Source organism: Erythrolamprus reginae, chromosome 5, assembly GCF_031021105.1.
Source record: "Erythrolamprus reginae isolate rEryReg1 chromosome 5, rEryReg1.hap1, whole genome shotgun sequence".
Classification (NCBI taxonomy): domain Eukaryota; kingdom Metazoa; phylum Chordata; class Lepidosauria; order Squamata; family Dipsadidae; genus Erythrolamprus; species Erythrolamprus reginae.
In genome coordinates, this window is record NC_091954.1 from 18,683,104 (window position 1) to 18,702,195 (window position 19,092).

The window sequence follows — 19,092 nt, forward strand, 5'->3', positions numbered from 1 at the left end:
AGCAGAGCTCCTCTGTACTTTGGGGGAACATGTTACACATTGCTAGTTAATAAGACTCTGCAAGTTTTATCTAATCTCCTTTGAGACCTTATTTTGAGCCAGAAGTATTTTGAGCGTAAAACTTGACTTAGTTCATTTAGAAGTGTGATTTTGGAAACCAAGAGCCATACACAAGTTTTAAATAAAAACATTCAAGGATATGACTTCCATCTTCCAAAATAATTGATGTAAATGAAAAAAGAATAAGAGGGACCGTTAAATTAACACTCGTGCTTTTCGGCAACTGCTATTCATTTTATTAAATTGTGTTCTCTTTATATTTATAAACTGCCCTTCTCCTGTTGGACTCAGGGTGGCGTAAAACAATAAAAACCAAATACAAAATCTAAAACCCCAATGTTAAAAAACATTCATCCATATGTGTCACTCGTACAACTGGCGGAGCAGAGTGTTGTTGCTCAACGGCCCCAGACCTGCCGACAAAACCAAGATTTTAAAACGTTTTGAAAGGCCAGGAGGGTGGGGGCAGTGCGAATCTCTGGGGACAGTTGATTCCAGAGGACCGGATTTATCCCAGAGAAGGCCCTTCCCCACGGTCCCGCCAGTCGACATTTCTTGACTGATGGGATCCAGAGAAGGCACGCTCTGTGCAATCAAATCGGTAGCTGGGACGTATGAGGCAGAAAATGGCCCTGTAAATAATCGGATCCTAAGCCATGTAGGGCTTTATACGTGATAACCAACACCTTAAATTGCGTTCGGAGACCGATTGGAAGCCAGTACAGTTTGTGGAGTAATGGAGTTATATGGGTGTATCTGGGTACATCGACAACAGCTCGTGCGGCTGCATTCTGGACTAATTGAAGTCTCTGAACGTTCTTTAGGAATAGCCCCAAGTAGAGCGCATTGCAGTAATTGAGCCTCGAGGTGATGAGGGCGTGAGTAACTGTGAGAATTGACTCCCTATCCAAATAGGGCCACAATTGGTGCACCAGGCGAACCTATGCAAAAGTCCCCCTAGCCACAGCTGAGGTGTTGCTCTGGCCCAGTGTTTCTCAATGATTTTCTGTTATGCCCACCCACCACAGGAAGAAGTAAACATTTTGTGCCCCCCTCCCCAACTCTCCGCCACGATGATTGTTTGCAATATTCAACACGTTTTTGCTGAAAAAACTCAAGAGGCTTATCAGCATGATTGTGGTGTAATATATTTAAGTGACGTCTTAATTTATTTGGCTTAATGCTGTCCGCTGACAAAATTTTTAGACACAGTAAACATACTGATGTTTCCTCGTCTCCCACTGTAGCCACAGTGAAGCCAAGCGCTACATAGGCTTCTTTGTCATATTTTCTTGTCTTAGCTTTCGGGAGACTTACATTTGTCTCATTGTCTCCTCACTCCTTTCTTTTCATCCCTGTTAAATATTTTTCCATACTGTCTCTTAAAATTTGGGTGTTTTGTTTTGTTTTTTGGATTTAAGGATTTGTTATATGCACTTCATATCTCCTGTTCTGTGCTGTGCTATTGTTCGGTGCAAAAAAAACCCTACTTCCCATGGCAAAAAAAGCACATTCCCTGGGGTCACGCACCCCCCCTCCAGCATCGCTCTGCCACACCCAAGGGGGCCCTGCCCCACTATTTGAGAAACTGCGCTAGCCTGAGCTGCAATTATAGGAGGACTCCCAAGTTGCGGATCAGCTCTGGGGGAGTCAAAATTTCCCCTCCCAGATTAATGGATGGACAGATAGAATAGTCCTTAGGAGGCAGAACCCACAGCCACTCTGTTTTATTGGGGTTGAGCTTGAGCTTATTGACAACTATCCAGAACAACCCCTTGTAGCCCAGCCAGGTCTCAGTCACACATGCCAGGTCAGCCTCCTCATCCAACAATAAATCTTGGACAAGGGGAGCTTTATTTACAACCGACCTGGCATTAAGCAGCAGCAGTCTGAGCCCAGGGTCCTGATGTCGCCTATCGCCAGTTATATGGATTGAGCTCTATGACAGGAATCGCTGTTAAGCAGTGAGTCCTAGTTCCCTGCGGGCGGCCTACCTCCCTCCCTGGCTCCTGCCAGTCTGCCTCTCCCAGCCCTCTACTGCTCCAGAGATAACCCCTATCACCCCCCCCCCCCCCGGCCTCACTCATCCTTGGCAGGCCTGCTATCCCATTCATACCAAGCCAGGGGCTACAGTCAGGCCCCGTCTCCTCGTGTTTGCACACTCGGGGGGAACCTCTTTTCGCCTCCAGCTCACATTTTTCTCACATATTCACACTATAAGCCCCCCCCCCCAAAAGTTAAGATAGAGTAAAAATTATCAACGTCAGAAATATAACAAAAACCAATGAGACAAATGCACATCCATTCATGTTGTAGAATCTAGAATATTTGAGCAAAAAATATTTTTTGTATTTTCTGTATTTCAATTTAGTTTTATGTACCCAATAGAATATTATCAAAGTTTTGTTAGCTTAATATTTTACATCTGAGATTGTCGTATGGCAATATATAAATTATTCCCAATTTGTATGTTTTTCAGCAATATTCACAACCTCAGCAGACCCTCTATAGTGTACAACAGCAGGTTTGTGTAACTCTTTATGGTTCTTTTGTCATCTCTGACTTGGGCTTTTTTTTTACGGACTGGGCTAAAGTACATTTTAAACAAAACACTTTTTTTATTGTTGCCAAAAAACTTACTGATATGTTATAGGAGTCCAAAGGAGACTTTTTAAAGTTAAATGCAGGTAGTCTTTGATTTACAACAGTTTATTTTATGGCCATTCAAAGTTAGAATGGCACTGAAAAAAGTGATTTATGACGTTTCACACTTATAGCCATTGCAGCATCTCTATGGTCACATGATCAAAATTCAGACAATTGGCACTGAATGTATGGCGTCGGCATGTCCCAGGGTCATGTGATCACTGTTTGCAACCTGATAAGCAAAGTCAGTGGGCTAACCAGATTCTCTTAACCGCCATGTTACTAATTTTAATAACTTCAGTGATTCACTTAACACCTATGGCAAGGAAGTTCATAACATGGAGCAAAATTTTATTTAACAAATATTTCACTTTGCAACCACAATTTTGGGCTCAATTGTAGTCGTAAGTTGAAGTTTACTTGCATGTCTTTAAACCCATGAAATGCTTGTTAATATATAGCACCATTGCTTACTGTATCAATAAGCAGCATTTGTCATGGGTTTAGTCACTATACTATTCAATGAATGAATGCATGTAATAGATATATTTAGCTTATATTGAATGTAGCAAAAAGTATAGTGAAGATTTGGAAAATACTGCTATTAGTTTTGAATAGTTGGAACATCTCTTTGTTATAAAAATAAAAAATGGTTAACTTTATTTATGTGAATATTGCAGTCTGGGTGCATATACAGTTAGTTTTAGTTTTATAGGCAAACCAGCTGTTAGCAGCAGCATCGAATTTCCTCCATACAGAATAGTAAAGGGAGGAACATGGTTTTAAATAACACAATAAAGGAAACATTTTCTTATCCTTTAATGAAGGATGTTTTTATTCCTTTGTATCTAATTTTCTCCATGAAGAGGTAGAACAATTCAGCATAAAATGGGAAATGCTATGGTTACATATTAGTTTAGTATTTAAAATATGTTACATATGTTTCATGCAATTTGTAAACTGTTTGCTCTGCAAAAGTAGAAAGCAGGCATAAGCAATGTAATATTTTGCAATATTTTATACATGTAAATAACAGGTGAAATCCTAAAGTGCAGTATAAAAACTAATTATCTTGTTTATTTTTTAAGTTGCAGCAGCCTCAGCAAACACTTTTAACTCAGGTTAGTCAGCTTTTTAAAAATTTTGTTGTCATAAAACCTAATATGAATATGTGTGTAAGTATGACAGATTTTGCAGTGCATATATATAATATTTTGATTAAACCTTTGAATATATTTACTTATCAAATTTATATACCATCTTTTATGTTGGGTAGTTTATATTTTAAAATAAAGTATCAGATATATTTCATAGTTTTACATTTTCAATCCAATGAAATTAACTTCCAAATATGTATGGCTTGAATTTCAAACAATAATATCATCATTTGAAAATATTTTAAAATTGTTTAAAAAATGAAATTAGCATTTTTTTCAGAGCAGATTGCTTTCACTTTGTAAATACCACAATGCTTAATGGTAAATATTATTTTGATACAAAACATGCTTATTTTAAAAATGAAGGTGCATCTTTACAAAGCTGCGTGAAAAGGCATTTAGTTGACTAGAATAAGGGTAAAAATTACTACAATATATGGTGGAACTGGCAATAATAAAATAAAATAGTAAGTTCAGCAAATTTGAAATCCGAAAACATGGAAAATGTTTAGATGACAAAAGATTAAGCTTGCTTTTAATTATTGATAGTGGTCTTTTGTCCTAAGGGAAAATTCACACAGTGAATATCGCATATAAGATGTTTATTTGCTTACAAAATTAAATGGATGTGTCAGGGGATGCACCACACACCCAACCTGCTTACTGGACAACTGTTTCTTCAAAATTTCCCTCTACTCTGGCATTGGTTTGGTGGAAAAGGCTGCCTTATGTGCAGGTTGTGTTTTTGATGCATTGGTTGACCTACCTGAGATTCTTGGGGCTTACAGACAGGAACAAGGGGGGAAAAACACCTTTTTCGCGTAGTCATCTTGCCCCCTTTGTGCTTCTCACAGGTGCCATTCCATCACTTGGTACCACTCCTTACCAGAATATGGGTTAATTCCTAACATTCAGGAAGCTCCGAATGCTTATATGGCTTCCAACTTCTTCTTTGTTTTTTTTTTTAAATTCAGCCAGCTGTGGCATTGCCAACAAGCCTTAGCCTCTCTACACCTCAACCAGCAGCACAGATAACTGTTTCGTATCCAGCACCACGGTCAAGTCAGCAGCAGACTCAGCCCCAGAAACAGCGGGTCTTCACTGGGGTGGTTACCAAGCTCCATGACAATTTTGGTTTCGTTGATGAAGATGTGTTCTTCCAACTCAAGTAGGTTAATCTCTGGTTTGCACATAATTGATGGCAGCTTGAATAATAAATTGTGTTTTAGTAGTGAACTACGCCCCAGATGCTTCCAAGAAGATGCATACAGAAGGTTGCAGATGAAGTGTTATTTATTTTAACTTAATTCGCTTGGTTTTTAAATCCTCAACTAGTCCCGTTTCTGTTTTTCTGAAAACTATTCCACCCAGAAAATATACCTAGATTTTTTAGTTTAGGAATCAATTTCACCTGAAGAGGATGCTGCATAAAGCTAAAATAAAGCACAAATCTATTAGAGAGCAGCATAAAAGTAATATTGTGGCCTTCTTGATTTCTGCAGCGCTGTTAAAGGGAAGACTCCTCAAGTCGGAGACCGTGTTTTGGTAGAAGCCACATACAATCCTAATATGCCTTTCAAATGGAACGCACAGCGAATTCAGACACTACCAAACCAGGTAACCCTAAGCTCTTGCTCATTCATTTTTCCAGATTCACACAGCCACCCATATGACAAAACTGACTTTCCAATCTACTGTTATTGGCACCTTTTGAGGTGAAGCTGAGCCGCCACATGACCTTCTTTTTTCCCCCCCTTACTAGAATCAAAGTCAGACCCAGCCTTTACTCAAGACTCCTCCACCAGGGCTCCAGCCCATCGCACAGCAGCCTGCGTTCAGTGTCCAGCCGCAGCCCCAGCCTCTCTTGCAGGCACAAATATCAGCTGCTTCTATAACGCCTTTGCTTCAGGCGCAGCCCCAGCCATTATTACAGCAGCCACAGCAGAAAGGTATTCCCTAAGCATGACTTGGGGCTTTTGGTTATTGTGATGAGGTACAGTATGTTTTCATGTGCTGCTCAGGAACATAGATGGGGCCAGACACGATCATCTATACTTTGCGTTTTGTCATCAGTGGCTTGGGCAGGCAAAGTTCTCTACTGCCACCTGATTGGAAGGGGTTGTTTTAAATTCCCAGGTGATCCGTTAGCCACGTCCCTGACCTAGAAGGGAAAAAAAGATTCCCTTCATGTGCATTTTTCAATGTAACATGGGTGATGTATAAAATTCCAAACAATCTCCATATGACCCACATTGTTGTGGGTAGTATGCTGTCTCTGTAAATCACTTAGGGTGCTCATTTTGGCAGCACATATACCGTATTTTCCGGCGTATAAGACGACTTTTTAACCCCTGAAAATATTTTCCAAAGTGGGGGGTCGTCTTATACGCCGGAGGTGAGGCGGAGAAGAAAGAAGCGGCGGATAGCTGGTGAGGCGCCGGCTAGAGGGCTGGACCCCGCCGCTTTGCCACCGCTCCTGCCGCCGGCTTTGCTGGGGTTGAGCGCCACGCCCGGCGGCAGGAACTGTGGGGGGTAGCCGGCGTAACGAGCCCTTGCCGCAGCTATCCGCTGCTTCTTTCTTCTCCGCCTCGCCTCCGCTACTCCCGCCGCCTTTGCCTCTTGCCCGGCGGGGAGAGCAAAGGTGGCGGCGGGAGTAGCGGAGGCGAGGCAGAGAAGAAAGAAGCGGCGGATAGCTGCGGCAAGGGCTCGTTACGCCGGAGCGTACGCCGGCTACCCCCCGCAGTTCCTGCCGCCGGGCGTGCCGTTCGACCCCAGCAAAGCCGGCGGCGGGAGCGGCGGCAAAGCGGTGGGGTCCAGCCGATGTATTTAGATGCGACGTGCAAAGAACTGCCGAGCTGCCTGCTTGGCTCTGCGTGGATTCCTCATCGGGAACCTTTCCAGAGAGGGCTGGAGCTCCGGGAGTCTGAGCTCCAAACAAAGAGGGGGGGGGGGAGCTGATCCGCGCTGCAGGACAAATCCAAAGCAAATCAGCTTTCCCGGGGGCTGAGAAAGGGTCTGCGACCCGAGGCAGGGTGGGGAGACAGTTCAACGGAGAGGATGAGCGTTCGTATTCCTCCGAGTGGCTTGGCGTTACCGTAATCTCCTCGTCCCCCCCTTTCCCGATCTCACAAAATAAAGCATGAATGGGGGTGCTCGCGAAATCAGAACTACTAATATTTACTCTCTGAGTCTCCAGGCAAGTCTAAAGCGCCTCAAGGCAGCGGTGGGTGAGTTTATTCCTGGGTTGGTCCGTTTGTATGAAACAAATATTTAAAAAGCCAGCCAACCCAGCAGCAGTGTGAAACAAAGTCAGCAGTCCTGACCGACGCGTTTCCCTACTTTCCGAACCCCACCCACCACCGCCGTTGAAGAAGGAAACTGGATTCTGCTCCATAGTGTGTTTGCCGAGAGATCTTTGACCGGAGAGTTCCTCTCTGGCTGAGCTTTGTCCTTTTATGTCACAGAGAGAGGGGCGGGGGGCGGGGGAGAGAGATTCTCTCCCTCTCCCCCTCTCTTCTTTCCTTCCCTCTCTCTCCCCCTCTCCATCCTGGGGAAAAGCGATCTGTCCTTCTCAAGCTCGAGCCTCCCTCCTCCACGTCTTGGTTGTCTAGTGCTCCTCGGTATTTGTCTGTCAGAAGAGGGGTAGTCTTATACAGCGAGTATATCTCAAATTCTATATTTTAACTGGAAAAGTTAGGGGGTCGTCTTATACACCCAGTCGTCTTATACGCCGGAAAATACGGTACTCAAATTGGAACGATGTAAACCACTTAGGATTGTAAAGCACTATAAAGCGGTTTATTATTTATTTATTTATTAAATTTGTATGCCGCCCCTCTCCGTAGACTCGGGGCGGCTAACAACAATAATAAAAACAGCATATAACAAATCTAATATTTAAAATAACAAAAAAAAAACCTTATTAAAAACCAAACAAGCACACACACAAACATACCATGTATAAATTGTATAGGCCTAGGGGGAAAGAGTATCTCAGTTCCCCCATGCCTGACGACAGAGGTGGGTTTTAAGGAGCTTACAAAAGGCGAGGAGGGTGGGGGCAATTCTGATCTCTGGGGGGAGCTGGTTGCAGGGGGCCGGGGCCGCCACAGAGAAGGCTTTTCCCCTGGGTCCCGCCAATCGACATTGTTTTGTAAGTAAATGCTATGGCTGTTAGCCATTGCTGGATCCTGTTGTTGGCAAGATCTGGCACAAATTACAAGCCACAAACTAAGTATGTTGTTCAGTATACCCATTAAAAACCACTTTCATCCTGATTTGTTAAATCTTGCTTAATGGAGGCTTTGATTTATTAGAAAGTATTTCTCTACCTTCCTGCCTTGAAAATACAGAAAGTAATCCAAACAGATTTATTAATACAATATTATGAAACTTATAAAACTTGTGATTTCCTTCTCTCTCTCCCCCCCCCCTTCCCCGGCAAAAAAAAATAAGCTGGTTTGCTACAGCCTCCTGTTCGAATGGTTTCACAACCTCAGCCAGCCCGAAGATTAGATCCACCGCCTAGATTTTCAGGCCGGAATGACAGAGGGGATCCCATGGCTAACAGAAAAGATGACAGAAGGTGTGTTATAAAATTCCAGTAAATTTTCTTTCATTGATAATTATTTAAAGATGAGATAAAAGCAATATTTTGATAAAAGAAAATGTATAGGAATATTATTTAAATTTCATTGGCAATTCTTGCTGCTGGAATAATAGACTGTGTTTGGTGCATTCCTAATGCCACAGAGATTAAAATAAAATATATATATATATATATATGTATATAAATATATTTCATGTTTGTTCTAAGTCGTGAGAGAGAGCGTGAGAGGCGCAGGTCACGAGAAAGATCACCTCAGAGAAAACGTTCCCGAGAGAGATCACCTCGAAGAGAGAGAGACAGGTCCCCCCGAAGACCCCGGCGTGTTGTGCCTCGCTATACAGTGCAGTTTTCCAAGTTCTCATTAGATTGGTACGTTGCTTAATACATCTCATTTCTTACTTTTATTTATGGAAAGAGCCTGAAATATGGAATGGGTAAGGCGAAGAATCTTCATTTTTATTCATTGTAATCTAAAAAAAGCATCCTTTCCAGACTCGCAGTTCTATTTACGGCCCCTAGAATTGTAGACAACTGTCCAGGCGTCTGTAATATGGTAAATGATTTAGCTTTACTAGATAAATGGTCAAAGCAATAGAAACTGCAGTTTAATGTTTCCAAATGTAAAATAATGCACTTGGGGAAAAGGAATCCTCAATCTGAGTATTGTATCGGCAGTTCTGTGTTAGCAAATACTTCAGAAGAAAAGGATTTAGGGGTAGTCATTTCTGACAGTCTCAAAATGGGTAAACAGTGCAGTCAGGCGGTAGGGAAAGCAAGTAGGATGCTTGGCTGCATAGCTAGAGGTATAACAAGCAGGAAGAGGGAGATTATGATCCCGCTATATAGAATGCTGGTGAGACCACATTTGGAATACTGTGTTCAGTTCTGGAGACCTCACCTACAAAAAGATATTGACAAAATTGAACGGGTCCAAAGACGGGCTACAAGAATGGTGGAAGGTCTTAAGCATAAAACGTATCAGGAAAGACTTAATGAACTCAATCTGTCTAGTCTGGAGGACAGAAGGAAAAGGGGGGACATGATCGAAACATTTACCGTATTTTTCGCTCCATAAGACGCAGTTTTTTTCCTCCCAAACTGGGAAGAAAAATCAGCCCCGTCTTATGGAGCGAAGATGCAGGCAGGGAGGGGGGGGGGGAGGCTGCGAACTCGGAAGCGCCATCCCGCCGGCTGGCTGGCTGCTGCCTGGCCCCCTCCCTCCCGGAGGAGGGTCTCCCTCCGCACCACCAGCGGCGCTCCCCCCGCCAGCCAGCCAAGCCCCGCGCCCGCCGGAACCGGCTCCTCGCTCTCCCCTTGCCACCTGCCGCGTTTGCAGGAGGTGGGGAGGGTCGGGCGGCCCGCCAAGGCCAGGAGGGACGCCGCTGCCCCCCCTTCCCTCTCTCCGCCCGCCGCTCCTTGACGCCGAGAGGAAATGCCGGCAAAGGCTTTTCTCAGTGGAGGCCGGCGAAGGCGATATTCAATGTCGGGGGCGCACGGGCGGTTGCACGCGCTCCCTATCTCCCTGCTAGCCCACTCGGAATATTCAAAATAAGAAAATCCTTTGCCGGTGAAGGTTTTTCTTATTTTGAATATTCCGAGTGGGCTAGCAGGGAGATAGGGAGCGCGTGCAACCGCCCGTGCGCCCCCGACATTGAATATCGCCTTTGCCGCCGGCCCCGCCTCCTACAACCCCCTTGCTGAGAGCTCTCGGCAAAGGTGAGGCGGGCAGGGCGTGCGCGCCTCACCGCTGAGAAGAACGGAGAGAGAACGAGAGTGAGTGAGAGCAACAGACAGCAAGATAGTGAGAAAGAGAGAGTGAGAGAGAGGGGGGAGAGAGAGAAAGAGAGAGGGGGAGAGAGAGAAAGAGAGGGAGAGGGAGAAAGAGAATGGGAGAGGGGGGAGAGATAGCAAGAGAGGGAGAGAGAGAAAGAGAGAGGGAAAGGGGGAGAGGGGGGAGAGAAAGAGAGAGGGAGGGAGAGAGAGGAGATAAAGGAAGAGGAGAGAGAGAAAGGAAGAGAAAGAAAGAAAGAGGGATAGAAAGAGAGAGAGAGTGAGAGATGCTCAGTGAGCCTTTCTTTGAAGTTGCCTTTCTTTCTTTCTTTCTTTTTCTCTCTTGCTCTCTTGCTCTTTCATTCTTTTTTCTTTCTCTTGCTTTCTTTCTTTCTCTTGCTTTCTCTCCTTCCTTCCCTCCTTCCATTTCTTTCATTCCCCCTCTCTATTTTTATTTCTCTTTCATTTTCTTTCTTGCTTTCTTTCTTGCTCTTTTTCTTTCTCTCTTTTCCCTTCCCTTCCTCTATTTCTTCTTTTCTTTCTCCTTCCTACCTTCTTCCCTCCCTCCCTCCTTTCTCTCTTACTCTCCCCTTTCATAAGTTTCCTTGCTTCCTTCCTCTGTTCCTGTTCCTTCCCCCTTTCTTTCTTTCTTTCTTTCTTTCTTTCTTTCTTTCTTTCTTTCTTTCCTTCCTTCCTTTCCTCCCTTCATTTCTTGCTTTCCTTTTCCTTCCTCCCTTCTTTCCTCCCTCACTCCCTTCTTTCACTCCTTCCTCTCTTCCTCTCCCCTTTTTGGCTCAAAATATTTTTTTTCTATTTTCCTCCTCTAAAATCTAGGTGCGTCTTATCAGCAGGTGCGTCTTATAGAGCGAAAAATACGGTAAATATGTTAAAGGGTTAAATAAGGTCCAGGAGGGAAGTGTTTTTAATAGGAAAGTGAACACAAGGACAAGGGGACACAATCTGAAGTTAGTTGGGGGAAAGATCAAAAGCAACATGAGAAAATATTATTTTACTGAAAGAGTAGTAGATCCTTGGAACAAACTTCCAGCAGACATGGTAGATAAATCCACAGTAACTGAATTTAAACATGCCTGGGATAAACATATATCCATCCTAAGATAAAATACAGAAAATAGTATAAGGGCAGACTAGATGGACCATGAGGTCTTTTTCTGCTGTCAGACTTCTATGTTTCTATGTTTCTAATGAAGACTGGACTAATAATAATAATAATAATAATAATAATAATAATAATAATAATAATAATAATAATAGGCTGCTGTTTTGAGTGTGCTCTGTCCAAATGCCTTAAAATTACAATTTTCTCTAAATCCAAACCAAACTGACTGTTTATGCTCAACTCTATATTTGGTAGTGATCTTTTTATATGCTTGGATGTCTTTACATTTGTAAAATAAATATTCTTATCATTTAAAGCCTTAGTTGTGATATGATGGAACTGAGGCGACGATACCAGAACTTATATATTCCGAGTGACTTCTTTGATGCCCAATTTACTTGGGTAGATGCCTTTCCTATGCCAAGACCATTTCAGCTGGGAAACTACTGCAATTTCTATGTAATGCAAAGAGAAGTCGACCCCCTGGATAAGAACACCGCTGTTTTGGATCCAGCAGACGCTGATCATCTTTACAGTGCAAAGGTGTGCGTGGCATCTCAGATGCCACATATCTTCTTTACAAACCCAGTTCAAACCTTAGTTCTATCAGAAGCTTTTATACCTGTGATCTTTATTTTTAATAGAGGGCTCAGGAACTAGACCGGATCTGGATTCAGCCTTTTTGTCCCTGTCTGATCTTGAAATAAAGTGTAACTGAATTGCTTGAACATCATATAATTCATTAGAAAACAGGAATGCCGTGGTGAAATTATTTTGTTCTGAGCACTAAAGTTTGGTTTTTTCAAATTGATAGGAATAGGCAGTTACTTTTGTATTTGTTTACAAACTCTTAGTGGGCCTTTGAAACTTACATGTAGAGTGTAAATGCTTTTAAGGTGGTAATTTGAATATCTAAAGAGCATTGAATCAAAAATTAAGCATTAAGTAATCTTGAGTTTCTTAAATTAGCCTCTTTAAAATATATACAATATGTAAATGTTTACTTTTTCATGTACGTCACTCATATTTGCATCAGATTTTGTCCATTTGTTGATGAGTTGGCATAAAAAGGCAAATCAGAACCACTCCCCCTTTCACACCCCAAATGCCTCTGTAATTATCTTTGGAGGGTCAGGTTTTGTACTACATTTTGTAGCATTGCTTATTTCACATGATGCTTATCTTTCTGTTCCATCAGGTGATGCTCATGGCTAGTCCAAGCATGGAAGATCTTTATCACAAATCATGTGCCCTTGCTGAAGATTCACAAGAAATCCGGGATGGTTTTCAGCACCCTGCTAGACTTATAAAGGTTAAAAGAAATTCTAGTAAAAACATTTTGTTACAAAGTTCTGGTGGTATGGCTTTAGTTTCCATCATTCCTTGCCAGCAATCATGTTGAATATATGGTGGATGAGATGTTTAATTCTGTGTTGATTTATCTGGGTGCATTTGAAACATGATTGCATTCTTGTGTCTTAAGTCCAGATTGCTGGTCAAGTTAGCATCTGCTTATTTTTAGCCATGTAAAATCATGTTACATTTTAAAGCCTATATTCTGCACTAGCTTTCACAAAGTTATTTTATTAGACTATTTCCATCTGTTTTGTATGCAGCTTCTGTCCAATGGCAGAACCTACACGGGAAACTTGCAAAACTAATGGGTAATGATGTTTAAACCTATTCCATTACTGAAATATATTGTGGAAAACAAAAGCTGAACTCATCTTTTTTTGCAAGAACTGCTGCTACTTTATTATTGGTCACAGACTCATCAACTCTAAAATAAAACCAAATTTTATTCACATGGAATTTGCCATATAAGGCTGAGCTATAAGACTTGCAAATCCAGTAAGACTTGCTTATGTTAAGAAACCTACCAACACTTATTTAGGATTTCAGTGCTGTTATTTTGCAGTTCAGAGATTTTTCTTCTTCTTGTAGTTAAGTGTTAATTAAGTAACTTTCTTGTCTAGTTTTTAGTGGGTATGAAAGGGAAAGATGAAGCCATGGCTATTGGTGGACATTGGTCACCTTCACTGGATGGACCTGACCCAGAGAAAGACCCATCTGTGCTGATTAAAACTGCTATCCGGTGTTGCAGGGCCCTAACAGGAATTGATTTAAGTGTTTGCACACAATGGTAAGTATTGCGTTCTTGAAATAATACCTGAAGCATGCATAAATTGAAATGATTTTATCAAAGCCAGCCTCTTCCTTTCTTTATCAGGATCCAGTAGTTATCCAGGTAAACTACTCAAGTTGCTGCCTTAGTTAACAATGCAAATGTGATTTGGTGCCAAAAGGTTTGGAAAAAAAAAAGAGCTTTTAAAATCGCGTATTTGCTGTGTGAATTTTGCAATGCCTGTATGTTAAAATATTTTTCATTTCATGCATAGCTGGAGGAGATCGTCAAGGAAACTTCATTTCATTATTTTCGTGTTGCAATTAGATGTTTGGGGTAGCCATATCTTCTCCTGTTGGATTTTCTAGTTTGATGTTAACTCACCTGTCTATGCTTTGCAAAATTTAAAAGATAATTCTATTAAAGATAATTTAAAATTTAAAAGATAATTCTACTAAACCTAAATGCAGTCTGGTGCTGCGCGTTTTGATACGGAGTAGCCAATGTGTTGCCTTTGGCAATCAATATATATTCTTGAGCAGGTGTCTTAAAATAAATTCTTCACGTTTTCCAAAGAGAATATATGGCTTTTGTTTTTTTTCTTTAAAAAAATATTCAGGTTGTCGCAGCAAAGTTTCTTTACTTGATGTGCTGCAGTGAACTAGGCTCTATAAAATGTGTTCTAGAATTTTTTTTCCAACATGCTTCTTCCCTTGCAACAGGTACCGTTTTGCAGAGATTCGCTACCATCGCCCTGAGGAGACCCACAAGGGGCGTACGGTTCCAGCTCATGTGGAGACAGTGGTTTTATTTTTCCCGGATGTTTGGCATTGCCTTCCCACCCGCTCAGAGTGGGAAACCCTCTCCCGAGGATACAAGCAGCAGCTGGTCGAGAAGCTTCAGGGTGAACGCAAGGAGGCTGATGGAGAACAGGCACTGAACGCTAATCCCTTTTTCTATTTCTGCTTCTCACAGGCGCAGGAACACAGGCACAAAATGCACATCACATGCTACACTATAAACATACCTAGAAGGGGCATAACTGGTAACAATGACTGGTAAAGCAGCTCTCAGCAGTATAGAATCCTTTTTTGTTTAATTTCAGCTAGTGTACTAACTTAAAATGTGTGCGGATGCAACAGGTGGAATTAAAACTGCATTGAATTCACAAATCTTTGACACCTTAGAATTAGTTGGTGGAATCTGGGACCAGTTGTTGAGTAAGATTCAGTGTTAAGAATTGTGTAAAGCAAAAAAAAACAAACACCAAACAAACCTTGAGTTTTCTCTCATGTCAGCCTTTAAATATATATAAATATATATATATATATATATTGGTGCTTGGAAATAGGCAAAATGTTGAAATTACATAGCTTCATGGCTGTTGGCATCTTGGTTTCTGTAAAAGATCTAACAAAACGAGAATATTTTGGGTGGTTTGAAATTTGGGGAAAATCATAAGCTATGTGGTTAGTGGTGACCAGAAACGTCTGTCTATCCCTGATATTTGTTGTTTGTTGGGTTTTTTTTATCACCCTTTTGTGTTTCACAGAGGAGACTCTTATTGGCTGATGAGAGAGGCACTATGATCATTATTAAAATAGCAGAATGTGGTATGTGGCTTTGTTGAAATGGTCACTTTAGGAGAAGACTATCTGATGAAACAGTTGTGACCTTGCCCAAATCAGCTGCAGAATTTAAAAAAGACGGATCTTTGTTTTAATTCTTTCCTGAAGAAAAATGTATTTCTTTGGGGGTTTTTTAGGATGAAGAGGAAAAAGATGATGGGGAAGCTAAGGAAATATCTACTCCTACTCATTGGTCCAAACTTGATCCTAAAGCAATGAAGGTAAATGCAGCGAAGACTGGATCCAGTATTAAGACAGCCATGTACCATGAGATGCCCCTCCCTTTTATTCCTCCTGAACTCAGAGCTCCAAAAGATCCTTAGAAGTGAAAGAGCTGAAGGAGGAAGTTGTGCTGATAGATTCCCTTCTGTCCATGCCAGGGTCATCATTGGATGTATCCCCAAATCGATACTTAAAGAAAGGTTTCCAAACTTGTAAGACATGTAAGACATTTAGCTCCTAGAATTCCCCAGCCAACAATGATGGTTGGGGAATTCTGGGAATTGGAGTTCACGCATCTTAAGTTTAGGAAGCCCTGACTTAAAGCATAATTCTTAAAAATATTGAAGGATGTTTTTGTTTTTCTGAAATGTTAAAAAGTATACTTTTTTAAGGGGCTACTTTAAATGTAATCAATTTTTTTTTGTTTACTTGCTAAAGTTCAATTCCATTATATTTTAGAATGGATGAGGATATGTTCCTCAAGGTGCCTGATTGTATAAACAGTACATATATAATTTATGTATTTAAATCAATTAGGTGAATGACCTACGCAAGGAATTAGAAAGTCGGACTCTTAGCTCGAAAGGTCTGAAATCCCAGCTAATAGCCCGGCTAACAAAACAACTAAAAGTGGAGGAGCAGAAAGAGGAACAGAAAGAATTGGAGAAATCTGAAAAAGAGGACGAGGAAGAAGAAGAAAGGAAATCTGAAGATGACAAAGAGGTGGACAGCTAGCAAATTAATGTTTATGTGCTGATCCATTATGTGTCAATTCATAAGTTTTAATGGTTAAGTATGTGAGAGAAGAAGGACAAGGTTGTCAGAATCAGCCTTTTCCTGCCTTGCTTTGTCTTTGAACTCTTAAAAATCACCAGAACCTGGGCTTAATTGTAACGTGGGTGCTCCTCTCTCTGGTTCCTGTTGATAAAACTACAGGGTGGAAAGGTATTTGTTTCCATGTAAATATTTGTATATCTTCAACAAGGATGAAAAAACCATAAAAAGGAACTAAGTCAATTATATTTTCTTTTATAATATAAATTATAATGTAAATATAAATCCCTGCAGGGTGGCACAGTGGTTAGAATGAAGTACTCCAGGCTGACTCTGCCCACTGTCCAGAGTTTGATCCTGACCGCTCAAGATTGACTCAGCCTTTCATCCTTCTGATATCAGTAAATTGAGGACCCAGATTTTTGGGAGTGATATACTGACTCTAAACCGCTTAGAGACTTCTGTAAAGCACTATATGAAGCTTTATATAAGTCTAAATGCTAGTGCAATGTCTATACTAATCATACTTTTTAACATAATGTATGTTTTGTTTTGTTGCTTCATTTCAAATAGTTTATGTTGTCTAGGAGTAATCTTGCTAAATTCCAATAAGCAAACATGCAACGATCTAAAAATATGCCAGAAATACAGCAGTGTAAAAATGTCAGAACAATTGTCCAAATTTGCCATAAAAATCCAAACAAAAGTTTAAAACCTGCAAGTCAACTATCAAACCTTTCCTAAAAGCCCAGTCATTCCAAACCATCCTGACAGCCTTCGAAAAGCCCATTTATTTAGGCAAGACACCAAATTCATCTCCAGAGGGACAGAATCCCACAGCCTTAGGTTCAGCCCAGAGAAGGCCTGACTCTGGGTCCATTTTTCCTCCAATTACTCTCAAAGACAGGAACCAAAATCTCGAGAGGCATGCCCAGAATTACTCTGGAGGAGCCAGGTATGACATCTCCTACTACTACTATTTCAATGTGCAGGTGCTTTATTGCTAAATAAAGATCTGAATATACACCCGGATTTATTTTATCGTTTACATTGCTATCCACACAGAGAATGCCCTACTTGAATGTTCCCTTCTCACTAAGGTGGTAGGCCAAAACGGTCTCTTTCTCTCTCTCCCTCTCTCTCTCTCTCTTTTTGCTTGTTGAGGTCATAGAACATGAAAAGTTTACCTTCAAATTGTTTTCTCCGTTCTTTAGGAAGAAGAGAGGAAACGGTTAGAAGAAGTAGAACGTCAGCGTCGAGAGAGAAGATACGTTTTACCCGATGAACCTGCCATCATCGTGCATCCCAATTGGGCAGCCAAAAGTGGGAAGTTTGACTGCAGTATTATGTCCCTTAGTGTTCTTCTGGATTACAGACTGGAAGATAACAAAGAACATTCCTTTGAGGTAACTCTTTCCTCATTTTGGTATTTCAGCAGTTCAGATGTTTGACTTCTATCTGTTTCCATTACATTAGACCAGTGTTTCCCAACCTTGGCAACTTGAAGATACCTGGATTTCAACTCCCAGAATTCTGGCTGGGGAATTCTGGGAGTTGAAGTCCAAATATCTTCAAGTTGCCAAGGATGGGAAACACTGCATTAGACTAATGTTTCTTTTTTAATCTAAAGGTGAATTCTTTTTATTCTTATTTTTAATTTTATTCTACAGCTTTGTTTTTAATAAGAGCATGCCTGATGTCAGATTTAGAGAGAGAGAGAGAGAAAAGATTCTACACAGAAGTTCAGGTTTTGTTACAACTGTGGTTCAATATCTGTTTAATTTTGACTGTTCTGTTTTTTTACAAGTATGGTAATAGGTGGTACAGGTTGTCCACACCCTATGACCACAATCGAGACTGGGATTTTGGTCACTAAGTGGTCAATCATTAAACGAGTCATGTGACCACATCTGATTTTATAAAGATTTTTACTGCAATCATTAGGTGCATAGCAGTTTTGTGGTTGTTAAGTGAGTCACGCTGTCATTAAGCGAACCCATCTTCCCAAATTGATTTTACTTGTCGGAAGTCAATTGGAAAGGTCACAAATCACAATGTTGTGACAGCAAAATGTTTTAAAATTAACAAGCCAGTTGCCAAGTATCTGAATTGTTATCACATGACCACAGAGGTGACATGACTGGTCATAAATCACTTTTTCTGAAGCCATCATAAGCTGTTAAAAGAATAGCCATTAGGAATACCTATAAAAAAAGTAATGACTGGTTCTTTTCAATATTCTTCCTTCAGGTTTCATTATTTGCAGAACTTTTCAATGAAATGCTCCAGAGGGATTTTGGTGTACGAATCTACAAAGCATTGTTGTCTCTTCCGGATAAGGAAGATAAAAAAGATAAAAAGAACAAGAAAGATGAAAAAAAAGAGAAAAAGGAAGACCGAGATGACGAAAATGATGACCCTAAGCCCAAAAGGAGAAAATCTGGAGATGATAAAGATAAAAAAGATGATAGAGATGACAAAAAGGTTGGTGTCATGTTTCTGGGAAACAATTTGCCTCTTGTATGTTTTTACTTCTTTTTTCACATACATGTTAACGAAACCAACTTAAGCTGATATTGATAGTAAGTATTTTCAGATTTTATTTGGTAGGAATTCCCAAGTGATTTTTTTCCCTTTTATAAGAAAAAGCAATGGTTGCTTGTTTGCTAAGAACTTGAGAGTTTTAGAACTTTATTTGCATGCCATTAACTGGTCCAAGGAGGGTTAAATGCATATTTTTTCGGAGTATAAGATGCACCAAAGTATAAGACACACCTTAATTTTGGGGGGGGGGGGAAGGAAAAAAGGCCTCTGCCTCTCTGTTTGCCTGTTGTGTATTTCTGTGCATGTATGTCTGACCCATAGGAATAGCAAAGAATTGGAGAAATGTACATTATGGCAATATTAATGCCAGAAAGTTTTCTTAAATGTAGTCACACTAACTTCTCCCAATTATTTAAATAGATCTACGGTACTCCAAA

The 19,092-nt window shown here is 40.9% G+C and overlaps 1 protein-coding gene and 1 non-coding gene across 3 annotated transcripts in view; both read left to right on the forward strand.

The window, feature by feature from the left end:
* CCAR1 (cell division cycle and apoptosis regulator 1) overlaps nt 1-19,092 on the forward strand; it is a 36,845-nt gene that overhangs the window by 5,744 nt on the left and 12,009 nt on the right. Inside the window, exons 4-18 of one of the 2 annotated variants that reach the window (XM_070752179.1) lie at nt 2,540-2,584; nt 3,795-3,827; nt 4,838-5,031; nt 5,366-5,480; nt 5,626-5,812; nt 8,319-8,448; nt 8,680-8,841; nt 11,680-11,905; nt 12,561-12,674; nt 13,339-13,505; nt 14,210-14,420; nt 15,253-15,336; nt 15,875-16,060; nt 17,326-17,517; nt 18,362-18,595. In XM_070752179.1, coding sequence (XP_070608280.1) covers nt 2,540-2,584; nt 3,795-3,827; nt 4,838-5,031; nt 5,366-5,480; nt 5,626-5,812; nt 8,319-8,448; nt 8,680-8,841; nt 11,680-11,905; nt 12,561-12,674; nt 13,339-13,505; nt 14,210-14,420; nt 15,253-15,336; nt 15,875-16,060; nt 17,326-17,517; nt 18,362-18,595 — 2,280 coding nt within the window. The remainder of the gene's footprint in view (nt 1-2,539; nt 2,585-3,794; nt 3,828-4,837; nt 5,032-5,365; nt 5,481-5,625; nt 5,813-8,318; nt 8,449-8,679; nt 8,842-11,679; nt 11,906-12,560; nt 12,675-13,338; nt 13,506-14,209; nt 14,421-15,252; nt 15,337-15,874; nt 16,061-17,325; nt 17,518-18,361; nt 18,596-19,092) is intronic. The other variant, XM_070752180.1, reaches the window with a different exon arrangement.
* Nucleotides 13,025-13,087, forward strand: LOC139168659 (small nucleolar RNA SNORD98). The gene has a single exon (XR_011559330.1). It is a non-coding gene; the product is annotated as a small nucleolar RNA SNORD98 (small nucleolar RNA).